The sequence below is a fragment of the Dryobates pubescens genome, chromosome 13 (assembly GCF_014839835.1).
Source record: "Dryobates pubescens isolate bDryPub1 chromosome 13, bDryPub1.pri, whole genome shotgun sequence".
NCBI lineage: Eukaryota > Metazoa > Chordata > Aves > Piciformes > Picidae > Dryobates > Dryobates pubescens.
This window is the reverse complement of record NC_071624.1, coordinates 19,081,797-19,098,143: the sequence shown is the minus strand read 5'-3', so window position 1 is coordinate 19,098,143 and position 16,347 is coordinate 19,081,797. Positions and strand designations below refer to the sequence as shown.

Here is a 16,347-nt window from a genome sequence, read left to right as displayed (position 1 = left end):
GAGCAGCAGTCCTTCAGCCTTCTCCTGCTCCATGCCCAAAGCTCCTACTCCCCCCCAGCTCCCCTCCATGGGCTGGGAACCCTTCCAGTGGGGGCAAAGGAGGATTGTGAACCCATCTATGGATGGGACCTATCCCCGCTGTGGGATGGGGGTGATGGGATGGGAGATGGTGGGGGCAGGGCTTGAAAGGGTGGAGCCTGGGGGGATGAGAGGTGATGGGATGGGGGTGATGGGGCTGGGGGTTGATGAGGTCAAGGGGTGATAGGGTAGGGACTGGGGGATGACAGGCCAGGAGGTGATGGGATGGGGCAGGTGAAGGCTGGGGCAGGTGATGGGATGGGGCAGGTGAAGGGATGGGGCAGGTGATGGGGCCAGTGGATGTCAGAGGGTGATGGGATGCAGGGTGTCAGGAGGTGATGGGACAGATGCTGATGGATGGGTTGTGTGTGATTGGGCCAGTAGGTGTAAGAGGATGGTGGGATGCAGGGGTGATGGGCTGGGGGGTGATGGGCTGCTGTGGGCCTGGGGCAGGCAGGGAGAGGAAGCAGCCTTCCTCCCAGCTCTCTGCCTTGCCCACAGGACTTTGTTTTCAAACAAGCAGGCTTTTACAAATCTAGGGCAAGCCAGGCTCCTGCCAAGGCTGGGCTTTGTGTGAGAGCATCAGGAGGAATTTTAATGGGGAGCTGGGCTGTGGGGACAGGGACAGGGACAGGGAGAGGGACAGGGGCAGGGGCAGTGGCTGCTGGGAGCTGAGGCAGCTTCACCACCTGGCAGCTGTGAGCTCGCAGGAAGCGTCGCTGCCACCTCTCAGCAAGGCACCAGAGCCTTCAACAACAACTTCCACTCTCTGCTCGGTGCCAAACGTGTCTTGACACATTGCTGAGGCACAGGGAAGCTCAGCTCAGCAGAGAGCGTGGGCAGAGCCTGGGCACACCGCTTGGACCCAGCCCGGGCTTGGCACCACCTGGGCAATCGCTGAGAAGCCCTGGCAGGGCCACTGCCCACGGGGCTTTTGTCCAGGGCAGCTGTGAGCAGGGAGAGGAAAAATCGTCCTCTGTGTGCCCAGGCTGCCCTGGGAGCTGCATGGGGCCTGGGCTTGGCATGGCATGGGGACGGGAATGGGGAGGGGATGGGAATGAGGACTGGGACGCTGATGGGGCTGAGGATGAAAATGGGGACAGGGCTGAGGGTGGGGATGGAGACAGGGATGGAATGGGGAGGAGGATGGGGATGGGGACAGGGATGAGGATGGGGACAGGGATGGGGATGGGGACAGGGATGGGGATGAAGATGGGATGAGGACATGGCATGGTATGGGCATAGGTATGAGGATGGGGATGAGGATAGGGACAGGAACAGGGATGGGGGTGAGGACAGGGGTGGGGATGGGGATGAAGATGAGATGAGGACAGGGCATGGTATGGGCATAGGTATGAGGATGGGGATGAGGATAGGGACAGGAACAGGGGTGGAGATGGGGATGAGGAAGGGCTGGTTCAGCAGCGAGTCTCCAGCCAGTGGTCCCTACCAGCCCCATCAGCAGCCATGGATGCACATGGGGCAGGACATCTCAGGTTCTGGGATGACTGTGATAGACATCAGGCAACTGGGAGTTGCCAGGTTAAAAAAATAATGCCCTGGCTGCATCCCAGCCCCATCCTGGCTCCCGCCCCTCATCAGCCCAGCCCCAGCCCTTGGCTGGCTGCACAGTACCATTCAGAGGGGCAGTCCCTTCCCTCTGGCAAGGTGCTTGGTTATTTTTTAACCTGGATTCCAGAGTCTCTGCCAGGGATGGTCCCAGGGCTCCCGCTGCTGCCGCCTGTCCCCCCGGGATGTGGCAGCACCACTGCTTCCCAGCCCAGCTGCAGCAGGAACAAAATCCACACCACCTCCTGCTCTTACTGGTTCCAGAGGATGTTCTGGTCTGGCTGCACGTCGAGACAAAAGCCATTTGACTTCATTTGGCTTTGACTGAGGTTGCTGAAAGCACCTCCTGCTCCAGGAGGGCTTTGTCTCTGCTGCCAAAGCCCTCTTGGAGGGGAACAGAATGAGCAGAGGGGCAAGAGAGCCACAGCCCCGGTGCCTGTGGTGCAGGAGCAGCTTCTGGCTGTGCTGGGGGATGCCCAATGCTGCTGCTAGGACCTGGCTTGGGCTCTCAAAGTCACTTGAGGGGAGCTGGGTAAGGTCCACGGGAGCAGCAGGGCTCTTGCTGATGAGTTTCAGTCTGCTCCTGGCTCGTTGCCACAGTCTCTGGGAGGAGTGTGCAGGGCAGCTGCTGGTGGCAGAGCCAGAAACTGAGTGGAGAAGACTTCTATGAATTATTTACATAAATAGCTTTGCTGTTCCTTGGCTACCCAGGAATGCCAGGAAGGGTGAATGGTGCTTTGAGCACTTTAAATGAGTGGTGGTCACCCAAGGACAGGAGGATGCTGCTGTGGGCAGGCTGCAGCCCCACAGGACACGCTGCTCAGGACCCTGCTAATAGCTTTCCCCATGGGAACTGCTTCCTGCTTCCCAGCTGGGAAGTCTGGCATGTGCCCAGGCTTCAGGGCATGGGGCTGCTGCCCTGTGCCAGCTGCTGTGACCCTGGCTGAGGAACCAGAGCCCTGAAGGGAGTCAAGGGGTTGTAGGTGCAGAGAGCACAGCCAGCTCGTGCACATCTGCTCCTGTCCTGCCAGAGCTGCTCATGCAGCCCAGGGCTGGCGGCCAAGTGAGCAGGAGGGTGGCCACCTCAGCACCCTGCTCCTGCTGGAATCACAGAATTGTTAGGGTTGGAAAGGACCTCAAGGATCAGCCAGTTCCAGCCCCTCCTACTAGATCAGGTTGCTCACAGCCATATCCAGCCTGGCTGCAAACACCTCCAGGGATGAGGCTTCCACCACCTCCCTGGGCAACCTGTGCCAGTCTCTCACCACCCTCATGGGGAACAACTTCCTCACAGCCAATCTCAATCTACCCATTTCTAGTTGTGCTCCATCCCCCCCAGTCCTATCCCTCCCTGACACGCTCAAAAGTCCCTCCCCAGCTTTCTTGCAGCCCCCTGCAGATCCTGGAAGGCCACAATCAGGTCTCCTGGGAGCCTTCTCCTCTCCAGCCTGCACAACCCCAACTCCCTCAGTCTGTCCTCACAGCAGAGCAGCTCCAGCTCTCTGCTCATCCTCGTGGCCCTTCTCTGGCCACCTTCCAGAGCATGTTGTGAGCCTGGAGAGGGTGCTGGGCCACTGCCACTTCCCAGAGGGGCGACACCACCCCCCCAAAGGAGCTGTTGTGTGTGCCCCAGGGGCTGTAAATACACCAATGGCTCTCTGTGCCCTTGGTAATTCACAGGGAGGCGCTGCCAGGTTTTGTGCCACCCACTCTCAGCTGCTGCACAGCTCACAAAGCCTGGGGTATTGATAGTGCTGCCAGCAGACCCTGCTGGCTCCCTGTCCCTGGTGGGTAAAAAAAAAAGGGAGGGTAAATATTTTAAATGGTTGTTAAATGTTAAGCTGTTAGGGAAGGGTCACTCAGCATCCTGCAACAAAAGCAGCAGGCAGCAGCCACTGCCAGGGAGCAAACAGGGAGGCTTCTGTAAGGACAGATTTAGCTTTGGATGGGAACAGCCCAGGAGATGCCCTCCAGGCTGGGAGGGTGTGGGGGTGTGGGGGAGGGTTAGGGCTGCACATGCTGGGCAGGGATCTGAGGAATAAAATCCCAAAGGCAATTCTAAAGGCAAGCTGCTGGGGGAAAAGCACAGAGGAACTGGCAGCAGTTTTTGCCTCTGGGATGCTGGAAGGGCTTAGACTCATAGATTGGTCCAGGCTGGAAGGGAGCTCCAAAGCTCATCCAGTCCAACCCCCTGCAGTCAGCAGGGACATCCCCAACCAGATCAGGTTGCCCAGAGCCTCATCCAGCCTCACCTTCAGTATCTCCAGGGATGAGGCTTCCACCACCTCCCTGGGCAACCTGTTCCAGTGTTCCCCCACTCTCATGGTGATGAACTTGTTCCTAACATCCAATCTAAATCTGCTCTGCTCTACTTTGAAGCCATTGCTCCTGGTCCTGTCCCTGCAGGCCTTTGCAAACAGTCTCTCTGCAGCCTTCTTGCAGCCCCCTTCAGGCACTGCCAAGCTGCTATTAGGCCTCCCTGGAGCCTTCTCTTCTCCAGGCTGAACACCCCCAGCTCCTTCAGCCTGTCTCATAGCAGAGCTGCTCCAACCCCCTGATCATTTTTGTGGCCTCCTCTGGACCTTCTCCATCAGGTCCTTGTCCTTCCTATGTTGACAGGCAAGGACTGGGCAGCCTGTGCCCACAGAACTGCAGTGGAGTTGTGCCAGAGGGCTCATTCCCCTGACACCCCTGAACCAGAGAACTGTTTGAGCTGGGAAAGCCCTCTGAGATCATCCAGTCCAACCACCAACCCAACACCACCATGGCCATCAAACCATGTCCCCAAGTGCCATGGCCACAGGTTTCTTGAACCCTTCTTGACTCCACCAGCTCCCTGGGCAGCTTGTTCCAACCCCTGCCCCCCTTAAATCCCTGGAAGATGCATCATCATTCATTCATTCATTCATTCATTCACCCCCTTGTTCTGCTCCTCACTTGCTCCACCTGATTCTCCTCGAGGTTTTCCATGTTGTCATTTGCAAAGCTTTCATTGCCTGCTTCTGAGGAGGGCTCACTGCCTGGAGAATCACCTGGAAACAGGAATTAATTGCAAGAACACAAAAGGCAGCAAAAGGAGAAGAGGGGAGGGGGAAAAAAAGGGGGTGGTGGTGGGGTGAGTTTCATCCTTTTATTGGCAGGGGTTCAAAGGGAGGTTGGGAGGTGCAGTGCTGCAGGTCTGCTGCCCCTATAAAGAGTTCCAGCTCCTGAAGCCATGCCCAGCAGCAGAGGTGCATGCAAACATTTTTGTTTAGAAGCAAAATCCTTTTATTCCTTAGAATTAGTGACAAAGAAAGAGATATTCTCTCCCCCCCCCACCCCCCCCAACTACTACTTAATTAAAGCAGCTAACACAACCTGAGCTTAGTTACCAAGCAGCTCCTGCAGCTCCTGCAGTCAAACTCCACCACTGTTTACACAAAAGTTGAAGCCAACACTATTAAAATCACAGCACAATGGGGGGGGGGGGGGGGGAGGAAAGAAACATTTGGGGGTTTTTTTGGTTCTTTTTTTCTTCACAGCTCTCCTGCAACCACACTGCAACTCAGAGCCTTGGAACAAGCAGGGGGTGTTCAAGTTGTGTGCCTTCAGAGGACTGCAAAGTGTTGTGCCAACAGAGCTGGGCTCAGAGAGATCACTCTGTGGGAGAGTCTGACTCAGTGCACAGGACCTGAAGGGAGAGAGGGAGCAGCAGATGTGAGCAGGGTGAGACAGCCCCACTCCAGCTGCTAGCATCGTGAGGGGGTTCAGAAGAGAAGGGTTTAGTGTCTGGTCTGAGCCAGGTTCCATCCATTGCCACCATGTCCTCACAACCCCCACTCTGCAAACAGCAGCAGCACAGGCTCACAGGGTGTCAGGGGTTGGAAGGGACCTCCAGAGATCATCCAGTCCAACCCCCCTGCCAGAGCAGGAGCAGAGAATCCAGCACAGGTCACACAGGAATGCATCCAGAGGAGTCTTGAAAGTCTCCAGAGAAGAAGACTCCACAACCCCCCTGGGCAGCCTGTTCCAGTATTCTGTGAGCCTCCCAGTGAAGAAGTTCCTCCTCTTGTTGAGGTGGAACCTCCTGTGCTGGAGTTTATATCCATTGCTCCTTGTCCTATCCCAAGGAGCAAGTGAGCAGAGGCTGTCCCCTCCCTCTTGACCCCCAGCCCTCAGATATTGATAGACATTGATTAAATCTCCTCTAAGTCTTCTCTTCTCCAGATTAAACAGCCTCAGGGCTCTCAGCCTCTCCTCACCAGGCAGTGCTCCATTCCCTCAGTCATCCTGGTAGCTCTCTGTTGGACTCTCTCCAGCAGATCCCTGTCCCTCCTGAACTGGGGAGCCCAGAGCTGGCTGCAATATTCCAGGTGTGGTCTCACCAGGTCAGAGTCGAGGGGGAGGAGAACCTCCCTGGATGGTGCAGCAGATGTGAGCAGGGTGAGACAGCCCCACTCCAGCTGCTGTCATTGTGAGGGCTTCCAAAAGCGAAGGGTGTAGTGTCTGTCTGAGCCACTTTCCACCCATTGCACACCAAGGAGTTTGTTCTAGATCAATCTGAAGACACAACCTGCTAGCCAGGAAAGAAAACAAACCCAGAAGAGCTTTTGTGTCTGTCTGGACCCACTTTCCACCCACTGCCACCATGCTCTCACCACCCCCACCCTGCAAACAGCAGTTGTTGACCACCACTGCTCAGGAGCTTGGAATGTATTTTCATATTCAAATTCAACTTCAGGTCTCCAGAGTCCTTCAGGAATATTCCTGGGGTGCAGACTAAGCACTGCAGGGAGCAAACCCCAAAACCACGAGCCAGCCCCAGAAATCGGCAAGGCTGTGTTCAGACAGATCACCCTTTAGTGATGGGGTCTGTCCTAGATCAATCTGAAGACAAAAACTACTAACAGGGAAAGAAAACAATCCCAGCAGGGCAGTCAGGAGGGGTTTTGTCTCCTGGCAGCCCTGGGGGCAGCAGGATTAGCTGCCAGGTTGGACACTGTCTGGGTGGCAGGGGGGAGAAGGAGTTTTTCCCACACCATGTTCTGCCCCAGCTCTTGGTGGCACCAGAGCCAGCAGGACAAGGATGTTCTGCTCAGCTCCTGCCCTCCAGGTGGCTCAGGGGATGTGGTTTAGTGGCAGTGGCCTGGCAGTGGTGGTGGTGGGGTTGAGAGCTCCAGGTGAGCTGTTGGACCTGGTGATCTTCAAGGTCTCTCCCAGTCTCAACAGTTCTGGGGTTCTATGTGGGGCAGCCACAGCAGCAGCTCCTGCTCCCCAGGGCTCCTGCTCCTATCTCCCCTCCTTGTCCTTCCTCATCAAGGAGGAGGAGGGTGCCCAGGTGGCTCCTCTTTGGGCTCATACAGCATTCAGTCCATGGGCCCACGCTAGAAGAATAAATCTCCATCTCCTGTCCTGGGCACAAGCAGAGGCAGAGGATGCTCTGCAGCAGTCACTCATTGGCCATCACCCACAGAAAGAGCCCTGCAGCTTCCCACAGCTTCCCCACACAGGATCCTGGGAATTTGGGGTGGGAACAGCTCACCAGGGCATCAATCTCCTGCTGAGAGCAGGATCAGGCAAGATGCTTCTGGTTGCCTCTGTCTGATCGTGATTTCATCACCTTGGTGTCACAGGAGCCAGATGAAACCAAACCATCTGACAGTGTACAAATCAACAGCAGACCATGGGAAGGCTTCACCACTTCACACCAATTTCATCACTTTAGGTAAGAGTTAATGGGCATAAATGAGGGGGGAAAAAAATTAAACCTGTGATCTGGAGCAGGCAAAATACAGCTAATGGACAACAGTTTGGTTTGGTGGGCACCAGTGGAGACTGCCTGAGCAAAACTGAAGCTCTAATGATGTACTTCAAACCTTCTGGTGTCCTTAGTGAGCGTCTTAAAAGGCTCCCAGACAGACTCAGAGGGAAAAAAAGAGGTTAAAAGCATGACCACAACATCATCAAGGGTTTCATCTCATTCACTAGTCAAAGGCTAATCCAGCACAAGATGGGAAGGTGGAACTTTTAGGTGGTCTTGTAGTGGGGAGGGGGGGATGAGGAGATGAATCTCTTCCCTAGTAAACACAGAAAATCATCATCATCATCATCATAACCCACCATTAATTAACAGCCCAAAGGCTGAGAGCACATCCTCCTTGAACTCTGGATGGATCATACAGAAGCTCCAGTGGAGTCGTGGAGGGAAAGGCATCCTCAACCACATCCATCACAGAGGTCAATGGATAAACACAGGGCTCACTCTGGGCCTCTAAGGCTGGCAGACTGCTTGTCCTCCACCAACACTGCAGTGAGGACAAGAGCCAAAAGGCAGATAATGAACACCAGGCTTGCCAAGCTCCCCAGGAGCCATCGCGCTGCCTGGAGGTGGTCTGCTTGGTTTCTGATTTGGTGGTGCCCAATCCCCCCATGCCTGACCAGCTTCCTCTCTGATGGGATGGCCCAGCAGACATGGTTCCATCCTGGTGCAGGTCAAAAGCCACTGTGTGGAAGGAGATGGCCATTCAGTGGGGGCTTGCAGTGGTCCCCACCATCCCCACCTCAACTAGTGCAGGAACTCTGCAAGAGATTGTGTGGCTCAGCCTCAAGCTCCAGCTGGATTTGGAGGAGGCTGTGACATCTTGATGTGAGGAGACAAGGAGACACATCAGAGCAGGGGTATGCAGTTTGAGGTGTCACCTCTGCAGGCCACAGGACCTGAAAGATGAAGAGCAGACTGTGTGCAGAGTGTGTGCAAAGACCCTTCCTGGTGCGTGGCAGGGTGCTCCCAGACACTGCAGTCAGGTGAAGACACCGAGTGCTGCTGCCTGCCATGGCTGACCATCATAAAGAGGGAGCATCAGGAAGAGGGAGAATCAGGAAGAGGCATCAGGAAGAGAGAGCATCAGGAAGAGAGAGCATCAGGAAAAGGGAACATCAGGAAGAGAGAGCATCAGAAAAAGAGAGCATCAGCATCAGAAAGAGAGAGCATCAGCATCAGAAAGAGAGATCATCCAGAAGAGGCATCAGGAAGAGAGAGCATCAGGAAGAGGGAACATCAGGAAGAGAGAGCATGAGAAAGAGAGCATCAGCATCAGGAAGAGAGAGCATCAGGAAGAGGGAACATCAGGAAGAGAGAGCATGAGAAAGAGAGCATCAGCATCAGGAAGAGAGAGCATCAGGAAGAGGGAACATCAGGAAGAGAGAGCATGAGAAAGAGAGCATCAGCATCAGGAAGAGAGAGCATCAGGAAGAGGCATCTGGCCAGACCTCAGGCTGAAGCACCTGGCCACTGCACCATCCTCCTCAGCGAGGCAGGATGAACCAGAGCGAGCTCCCAACGGGCTCCCGAGGGCAGCATTAAACCACTGCAGGTGTTCCAAGGTCCAGAAGACCCCAGGGAAGACAAAACAGAAAGATGCCCATCCCAAACTCCCAGCTCTCCTGGGCAGGGTATCCATGGGGGCCGTGGGGCTCTGCTGCAGCACGCCCAGGCTGCTAGAGCAGGGCCTGGGGAGCCATGTGGTGCTCGGATCTCACACACGGGAGGAGTTGGCCAACTTTGCCGGGTTCCAGAGCCGTCACTGCCAAAAGCCTGTGAGCAGCTACAGAAGGACCAACCCGGCTGTGCAGCCTCCCGTTCTGCCATGTTGCTGCTCAGGAGGCTTTTTTATTCTCAGCCCTGAATTAGTGGAACATTTTTCTTCCCTACCCAAAAAAGAGAGGAAACAGAGCACGAAGCGCTGAGGAAGAATGAATAGGATCTGCAGAGCCCGGAGCAGCAGATTCAGAGAACATCCTATTTTTGTGCTCTCCCCTTTAATTCATCTGCCATGCCAACCACGACGTGCCTCAGCTGAATGAAGTCTCAAATAATCACATAATAGCAGAAAGTCAGTTATTGGGAATCAGGCTCCTTCTCCTGGGGCTATAAATAGGCCCTGCTGTTCCACACAGGCTTTTGTCAGCAGGGGGATTAATTAGCAATTGACCCTCGGTTGGGATTTCTTTGCTACCTCTACATTTTCTTTCCCCCACCCCCACCCCCAGTCTTCTGGAGGCTTAATGAGATCCTACCCAGTGGCTTGGAGTAGCTCTTCCTCCCAATCAGCCAGTTTATCTCTGGGCTTCTCGACAAGGAGAAGGTTCAGCAGAGGGCTACCAGGATGATCAGGGGACTGAGCACTGCCTGGTGAGGAGAGGCTGTGGGACCTGGGGCTCTTTAGTTGGGAGAAGAAAAGACTGAGAGGGGATTTAATCAATGTTTGTAAGTATCTGTGGGCTGGGGGTCAGGAGGAAGGGGACAGGCTCTGCTCATTTGCTCCCTGGGATAGGCCAAGGAGCAATGGCTGTAAGCACAGGAGGTTCTACCTCAACACAAGGGGGAACTTTGTTACTGTAAGGCTCACAGAGCACTGGAGCAGGCTGCCCAGAGAGGCTGTGGAGTCTCCTTCTCTGGAGACTTTCAAGGCCCTGTCTGGAAGCATTCCTCTGTGACCTGTGCTGGATTCTCTGCTCCTGCTCTGGCAGGGGGGTTGCACTGGATGATCTCTTTGGGTCCCTTCCAACCCCTAATACCCTGTGATCCTGGATGCGTTCCTCTGTGACCTGAGCTGGATTCTATGGTCCTGCTCTTGCAGGGTGGGGGGAGGTTGGACTGGATGATCTCTTTGGGTCCCTTCCAACCCCTGACATCCTGTGATCAGCTGTGGCATTTCATCCCGAGGTCACACAGCACACAGAGAGCCAGGGTGGAACTGAGTTTATTACAAAGAGGCGGTGTTAGAAGACAAGGGTGTTACAGGGGACCCCAAACATGCTGTTCAGTTTTGCCATTAATGCCCACATCCCACCATGGAGAAACCACACTTCTGAGCTGTGGGGGGTTGGGTTTGGGGTTTTTTCTGTACATTTAAGCTTCCTAATTTTTAATTTCTTTTTGTTTTTCTCTGTACATTTAAGCTTTCTAATAAATAAGTTCAATAAATAAAGGGGGGGGGGGGGGGGGAATCCTGCAGGTTAAGAAGCTGCAACACGTGGGAACAGAAGCTGCTTTAGCAGGAACAACAACAACAACCACCATCACCACCACCCTCCCCCCAAAAAAAATCCCCACACAAACAAACAACCCCCCCCCCTAAAAATTAAAGACCCACTCACTGGGGGGGAAAAAAACCACCCATAAATCAGGAAGTAAAACATCACTGGTTTACTCTTTACTATGAAGACTGTGAGGAACACACAAAGAGCTGTTTAAAATCACCCTTAGGATCACACAGAAGTCCGTTTTGCACAGCGAAGGCATCGTTTAGAGCATGCTTGCCTCCCTGGGGGGTGGGGGTGGGGGGTTGGTTTTTGTGTTAGCACAAACACCACTGATTTGTTTCTCAACCACTTATTTCTGAAGACATGGGAAAGGAACAAAAAAAAAAAAAACCAAACAAAAACCACCCCAACAAACCAAAAAGGAAAAGAAAACCCTGTGAGCCCATGGACTGTTTCATCTGTGCTCCGAGCAGCAGCTCTCCTCCGGCACAACGCTGCGGTTTGGCTCGGTCCGGGTACCCTCTTCCCACAGTTGGAGGAGGGCTGAGGTTTAGTCCCCGGATTGCAACAGCTCCATAAAGTCAGGAATCTATTTGTCACAGTGCCCAGAAAAAATAAAGTAATGAATTCCCCCCCCCCAGTTATTTTCTATGTAATCCATTTCAAAATCAGGTTATCCCTCTGGAAAGAAGGCCAGGAGCAGATCCGGTCCGGCACCGAAGGAAAGCGCGGGTCCCCTGGCGCTCGTCTGAACGGCGGAGGTCACTTCAGCGCACGCCTTTCTCCTTTTAACCCACAGAGAGCTCCAGCCAGGCTCCTGTTGGTGCTGCAGCAGGACGGTGGCCAGCCCTAGGGAAGGGGCAGTCAGCACCTCCAGCAAGCCAGCTGGGTGCTCAGCCCCGTCCCGGCTGCCCGGCGCGGAAGGCAGGGTGGGACGATCAGAACCACATCGCTCACCGAGGCAGCTCCACCTGCTCCTGGGGACCTGCTGATCCGTCTGCCGGGGGCTGGCTGAGGGGGGCCAGCTCCCCTGCAAGCCAAGCTGCCGCGAAGGGGGAGGGGGGGGTGTTGGGAATCCAGATTTTTGTGTTTTTTCCATGAACAAACCATTTGCACTCCGAAAGCGTAGATCATGCAGAGGGGGGTAAGCCTACCTTGCGTACGACACCGGCACTCCGAGCAGACTGCATCACCACTTGCTACCCAAACTACCAAACAACTACCAACACCGAGAAGAGGATGAGGAAAGGACAAAACTGCAGAGGTGAGATAACAGCAGCGTGACTTTGATCTCAACACCCATCACCAGCCCCGGGCCAGCCTCCTGCGGCCTGGGCCTCAGCAGACGCTGCTTTGCCCTCAGGTTCTTTTTGATTTCCTATTTTTAAAGAGAAGATGATTTGAGGACTTTTTTTTTCTGCCCCTCCCCCCCCCCCCTTTTGAACGTGGGAGACTGAGCCATTAAAAGAGAAGCACTTGGATTGCTTTCTTCCTTCAGGGGATTGACTTCATTTTATTTTGCCTGACACCAGTCAGAAGGAAATGAGGATTGTTGTGAGGGAGAAGGGAAAGCTGCACTTTAACAGGTGATTTTTTTTCCTTTTCCATTCAAATCCTTCCACTTGGCTGCCTTCAGCTTTCTCCAAGAGCAGAAAAGGAGGACTCGGAGAGTGGTTGGATTCTCCTCGCACACCTGTAGCACTACAGCGTCCTGCCGGCTCGCCGCGGAGGGCTTCACCCAACGGCTCCCAAATCCGTGCTCACAAACTGGTATCTCCCTTCTGCTTTGATAAAACACTGAGAGTCATCTCCTTGTGGAGCGTTTCACCCAGTGGCTCCCAAATCCTTGCTCTCAAACTGGTATCTCCATTCTGCTCTGACAAAACACTGAGAGTCATTTCCTCGTGGTGGGTTTCACCCAATCTCCTCGTGGAGGGTTTCACCCAACGGCTCCCAAATCCGCGCTCACAAACTGGTATCTCCATTCTGCTCTGACAAAACACTGAGAGTCATTTCCTCGTGGAGGGTTTCACCCAATGGCTCCCAAATCCATGCTCACAAACTGGTATCTCCATTCTGCTTATGCTCTGACAAAACATCGAGGGTCATCTCCTCGTGGAGGGTTTCACCCAACTGCTCCCAAATCCTTGCTCTCAGACTGGTATCTCCCTTCTGCTTTGAGAAAACACTGAGAGTCATCTCCTTGTGGAGGGTTTCACCCAACTGCTCCCAAATCCATGCTCACAAACTGGTATCTCCCTTCTGCTTATACTCAGACAAAACACTGAGAGTCACCTCCTCGCTGCGGAGGGTTTCACCCCACTGCTCCCAAGTCCTTGCTCACAAACTGGTATCTCCCTTCTGCTTATGCTCAGACAAAACACTGAGAGTCACCTCCTCGCTGTGGAGGGTTTCACCCCACTGCTCCCAAGTCCTTGCTCACAAACTGGTATCTCCGTTCTGCTTATACTCTGACAAAATATTGAGGGTCATCTCCTCACTTTTGGACTGCACGTTGTGTTCGCTCCTCCGGGACGACTTCCTGGTGGCCCTGGAAAGCCTCCTGCGGAAGGTGTCTCCTGCCAGGAAGTAAAGGATGGGGTCGACGCAGCTGTTGAGGCTGGCCAGGCCCCTCGTCACTTGGTAAGTGGCATAAACCTTATCGTTGAAGGCACACATTTGTGGAGTCTGAAAATCCACCCTGGCTCTTAGGTTTAAGGTCTTCATCACGTGGAAGGGAAGGTAGGAGACGGCAAAGACCGTCAGCACGATAATCACCAGGTAAATCGACTTTCTCCTGAGGGGGGAATTGTCCAAATCCTTGTTGATCAGAGCCTTCACGATCAGCCCGTAGCAGCCGAGGATCAGGATGAAGGGGATGCAGAACATGAAGACGGTGGTGCACATGCTGTAGATGAAGTAACTTCTCAGGTAGTCGTCGGCGGTGGTGTCGTAGCAGGTGGTGGTTTTGTTTTTCCTTATCCCCGTCCCCGAGTAGAAGAGGATGGGAGAAATCACAGCCACCACCACCACCCACACCAGGGTGCTGATGTAGACGGCGTTCTTCTTCTTCAGCCTCCCCAGCGACTTCAGGGGGTGCACCACCCCCGTGTACCTGTGCACGCTGATGCACGTGAGGAACAGAATGCTGCCGTACAGGTTGACGTGGAAGATGAACCTCTGCAGCTTGCACATGATGTCTCCAAAGATCCAGTCCGTCTTATTGAAGTAGTAAAAGATGAGGGCAGGCAGAGTCAAGACGTACAGGAAGTCAGCCAGGGCCAAGTTGAACATGTAAACCGAGATGCCGCTCCACGGCCTCATGTGGAAGACAAACATCCAGATGGCCACGCTGTTGCCCAGAAACCCAGTGATGAAGACCAGAATGTAGACGGTGGGCAGGTAATAGAACTGGAAGCCAGTTTTGGTCAGGGAACACTTGGTGGTGGCGTTCCCCACAGACCAGCCGCTGCTGGAGAGCAGGTTGGGTTCAGTTCCATTCAAAGCAGCAGAGAAGAGGACTTCAGTCATGATCCTTCCCCCAGAGTCACATAGGTCTGAGGTGAACCAACCAAGTCTCTACAGGGCAAGGAACACATCTGGAAAAAAAAATCACAAAAACAACAAAAGAGGGAAAAAAAATAAAAAACCTAACTAGAAGGTAAGACCTGCCCAGCTTTTCCTCAGTGGGTCTCCAAGCAGCTCTGCTCGGCTGGGCGGTCCAGCCTGGGGTGCGGGGCTGGCCCCCTGCAGCACCGAGCCCCGGAGCCAGGGGACATCTCGGCGAGCGCTGCCTTCCGCCGCCACGGGGACACGGCAGAACAGGGCAGGGCAGGCGGGAGGGCGGCGACAGAGGCAGTGGCATGGGCCGGACCGGCAGGGGAAGGGGCAGTGGGGCGAGCGAAGGAGCAACGCGGCGAATGAAGGGGCAGCGAAGGGAGAGCGACGGCGAGCGAAGGGGCAGCGGGAAGAGCGAAGGGGCAGCGGGGCCAGCCGCGCTCCTCAGGCACTGCCGCCTCGGCCCCTCCGCGGCTGCCGGCGCCGTCCCACACCCCGTTCGCCGCCGCTTCCCTCCGCCCGTCCGCCCTCTCGCTTCTCTCCGTCTCCCTCAGTCAGTCCGCGATTCCCTGAGGTGCCCTCCGCCCGCCCGGCTCCTCCTGTCTCGGCTCAGCCCGCTCGGTTCCTCCAGGGTTACCTCCTACCTCTCGGCTCGGCTTCGCTCCCCGCGGCTCTCCCCGCACCCCTCAGCCCGCCTGGACGCCCTGCCCTTCGCCTGCCTGGTTCCCGAAGTCACCTAGCCCGCCCGGCCCGGATCCCTTCAGCACCCCCGGTTCTCCCAGTCACCTCCGCCCGCCCGGCCCCGATCCCTTCAGCACCCCCGGTTCTTCCAGTCACCTCCGCCCGCCCGGCCCCGATCCCTTCAGCACCCCCGGTTCTTCCAGTCACCTCCGCCCTCCAGGTTCTCCAAGTCACCTCCACCCGCCCGGCCCCGCTCCCCGCTCCCCGCCGCGCCCCAGCCCGGCTCCCAGCAGCTCCGGAGCCGCCCCCACCTGCCCTCCTCAGCCCGCCGCTCTCGCCTCTCCTCGCCGCCGGCAGCGTCCGCCCGGCGGGGGACGGCGTCCCGCCTGCAGCCGCCCCGGCTCCCATCGCCGGCCAGGGCAGGGCAGGGCGGCCCGGGGAGGGGTTTCAGGACTGGGGGCAGCGCCCCTACGGTCGCCCCTCCATAGCGGGCCGGCCGCCGCGGGCAGAGCGGCCGCGGCCCCTCTGAAGCGAGAGGCAGCGCGGCGGCCCCGAGCGGACTGAGGGCGGGCGGGACGAGGCGGGACTCGGGCCCAGGGGCGAGCCGCCCGCCCCCCGCACCGCCCTCGCTGGCGGGCGGCGCTCGGTGCGCAGCGCTCCCCGCCCGCGGCACATGGCGGCGAGGCCGGGCTGGGGGCTGCGGGCGGCGACGCGGTGCCGGTGACCACCGTCCTCCCTCCTCCTAGCCTGGCACACCCTGTGCTCCCCGGCGACAGCCGCCACCCTCGAACCCCACCCGGATAACCCCACCGGGACCACCCCATGCGAGCCTCTGCCAGCCCCGTGCAGCGATGGAGGGGTGGGGAGCACGGAGCAAGCCGATCCCCTCCCTGCAACGCGGTGCCAGGTGCTCCCGAGCTGCTGGGATGATTTTGCCTTCACCCGGCGCTTTGGAATCTCTTCCACCACCCATCTGAAGCCACCAAAGCCGTTTGCTGCTGCCGCTGGCCCGGCGGAGCAGAGCAGGCTCTGCTGACCCCCTGCGCTTTAGCGTTACACGTTTGACGCTGGAGCCGGGGCTGAGTTGTGGGGTTTTGGATGGGGTTTGGGTTTTTTTTGGTGGGGATTTTTCGGCTTAGCAAATCCCCAGTCTGCTGGTTTCAACCATTTCTCCCCGGCTGGCATCTCGGGCTGGGCGGTGAGTGAGACGTGAGGCAGTCAGCGCCGCTCCCGGCGCGAAGCTGCGCTCTAGACGGAGGGTTATTAGCACCTCATGAATATGCATTCATTTTTCAAACTTTTGAGGCTGTCTAAATTATAAAAAACTACTTTGTCGGGAAAGCTTAATTGGGAAATCAGCTGCATATTGTAGGAACATGCAAGTGGATGCAGATGGAGCTGCCAGCCTGGTTCCTCTTCTGGGGCAAGTCACACCGA

At 56.1% G+C, this 16,347-nt stretch overlaps 1 protein-coding gene across 1 annotated transcript; it reads right to left on the bottom strand.

Moving 5' to 3' along the window:
- Positions 1–11,075: 11,075 nt before the first annotated feature.
- P2RY1 (purinergic receptor P2Y1) lies at positions 11,076–15,425 on the bottom strand. Its single transcript, XM_054166873.1, has 2 exons — positions 15,222–15,425; positions 11,076–14,270 (listed from the first exon to the last, which is right to left on the bottom strand). The coding sequence occupies exon 2, from the start codon at positions 14,200–14,202 to the stop codon at positions 13,111–13,113; it is 1,092 nt and encodes a 363-aa protein (XP_054022848.1). The 5' UTR covers positions 14,203–14,270; positions 15,222–15,425; the 3' UTR covers positions 11,076–13,110.
- Positions 15,426–16,347: the final 922 nt, after the last annotated feature.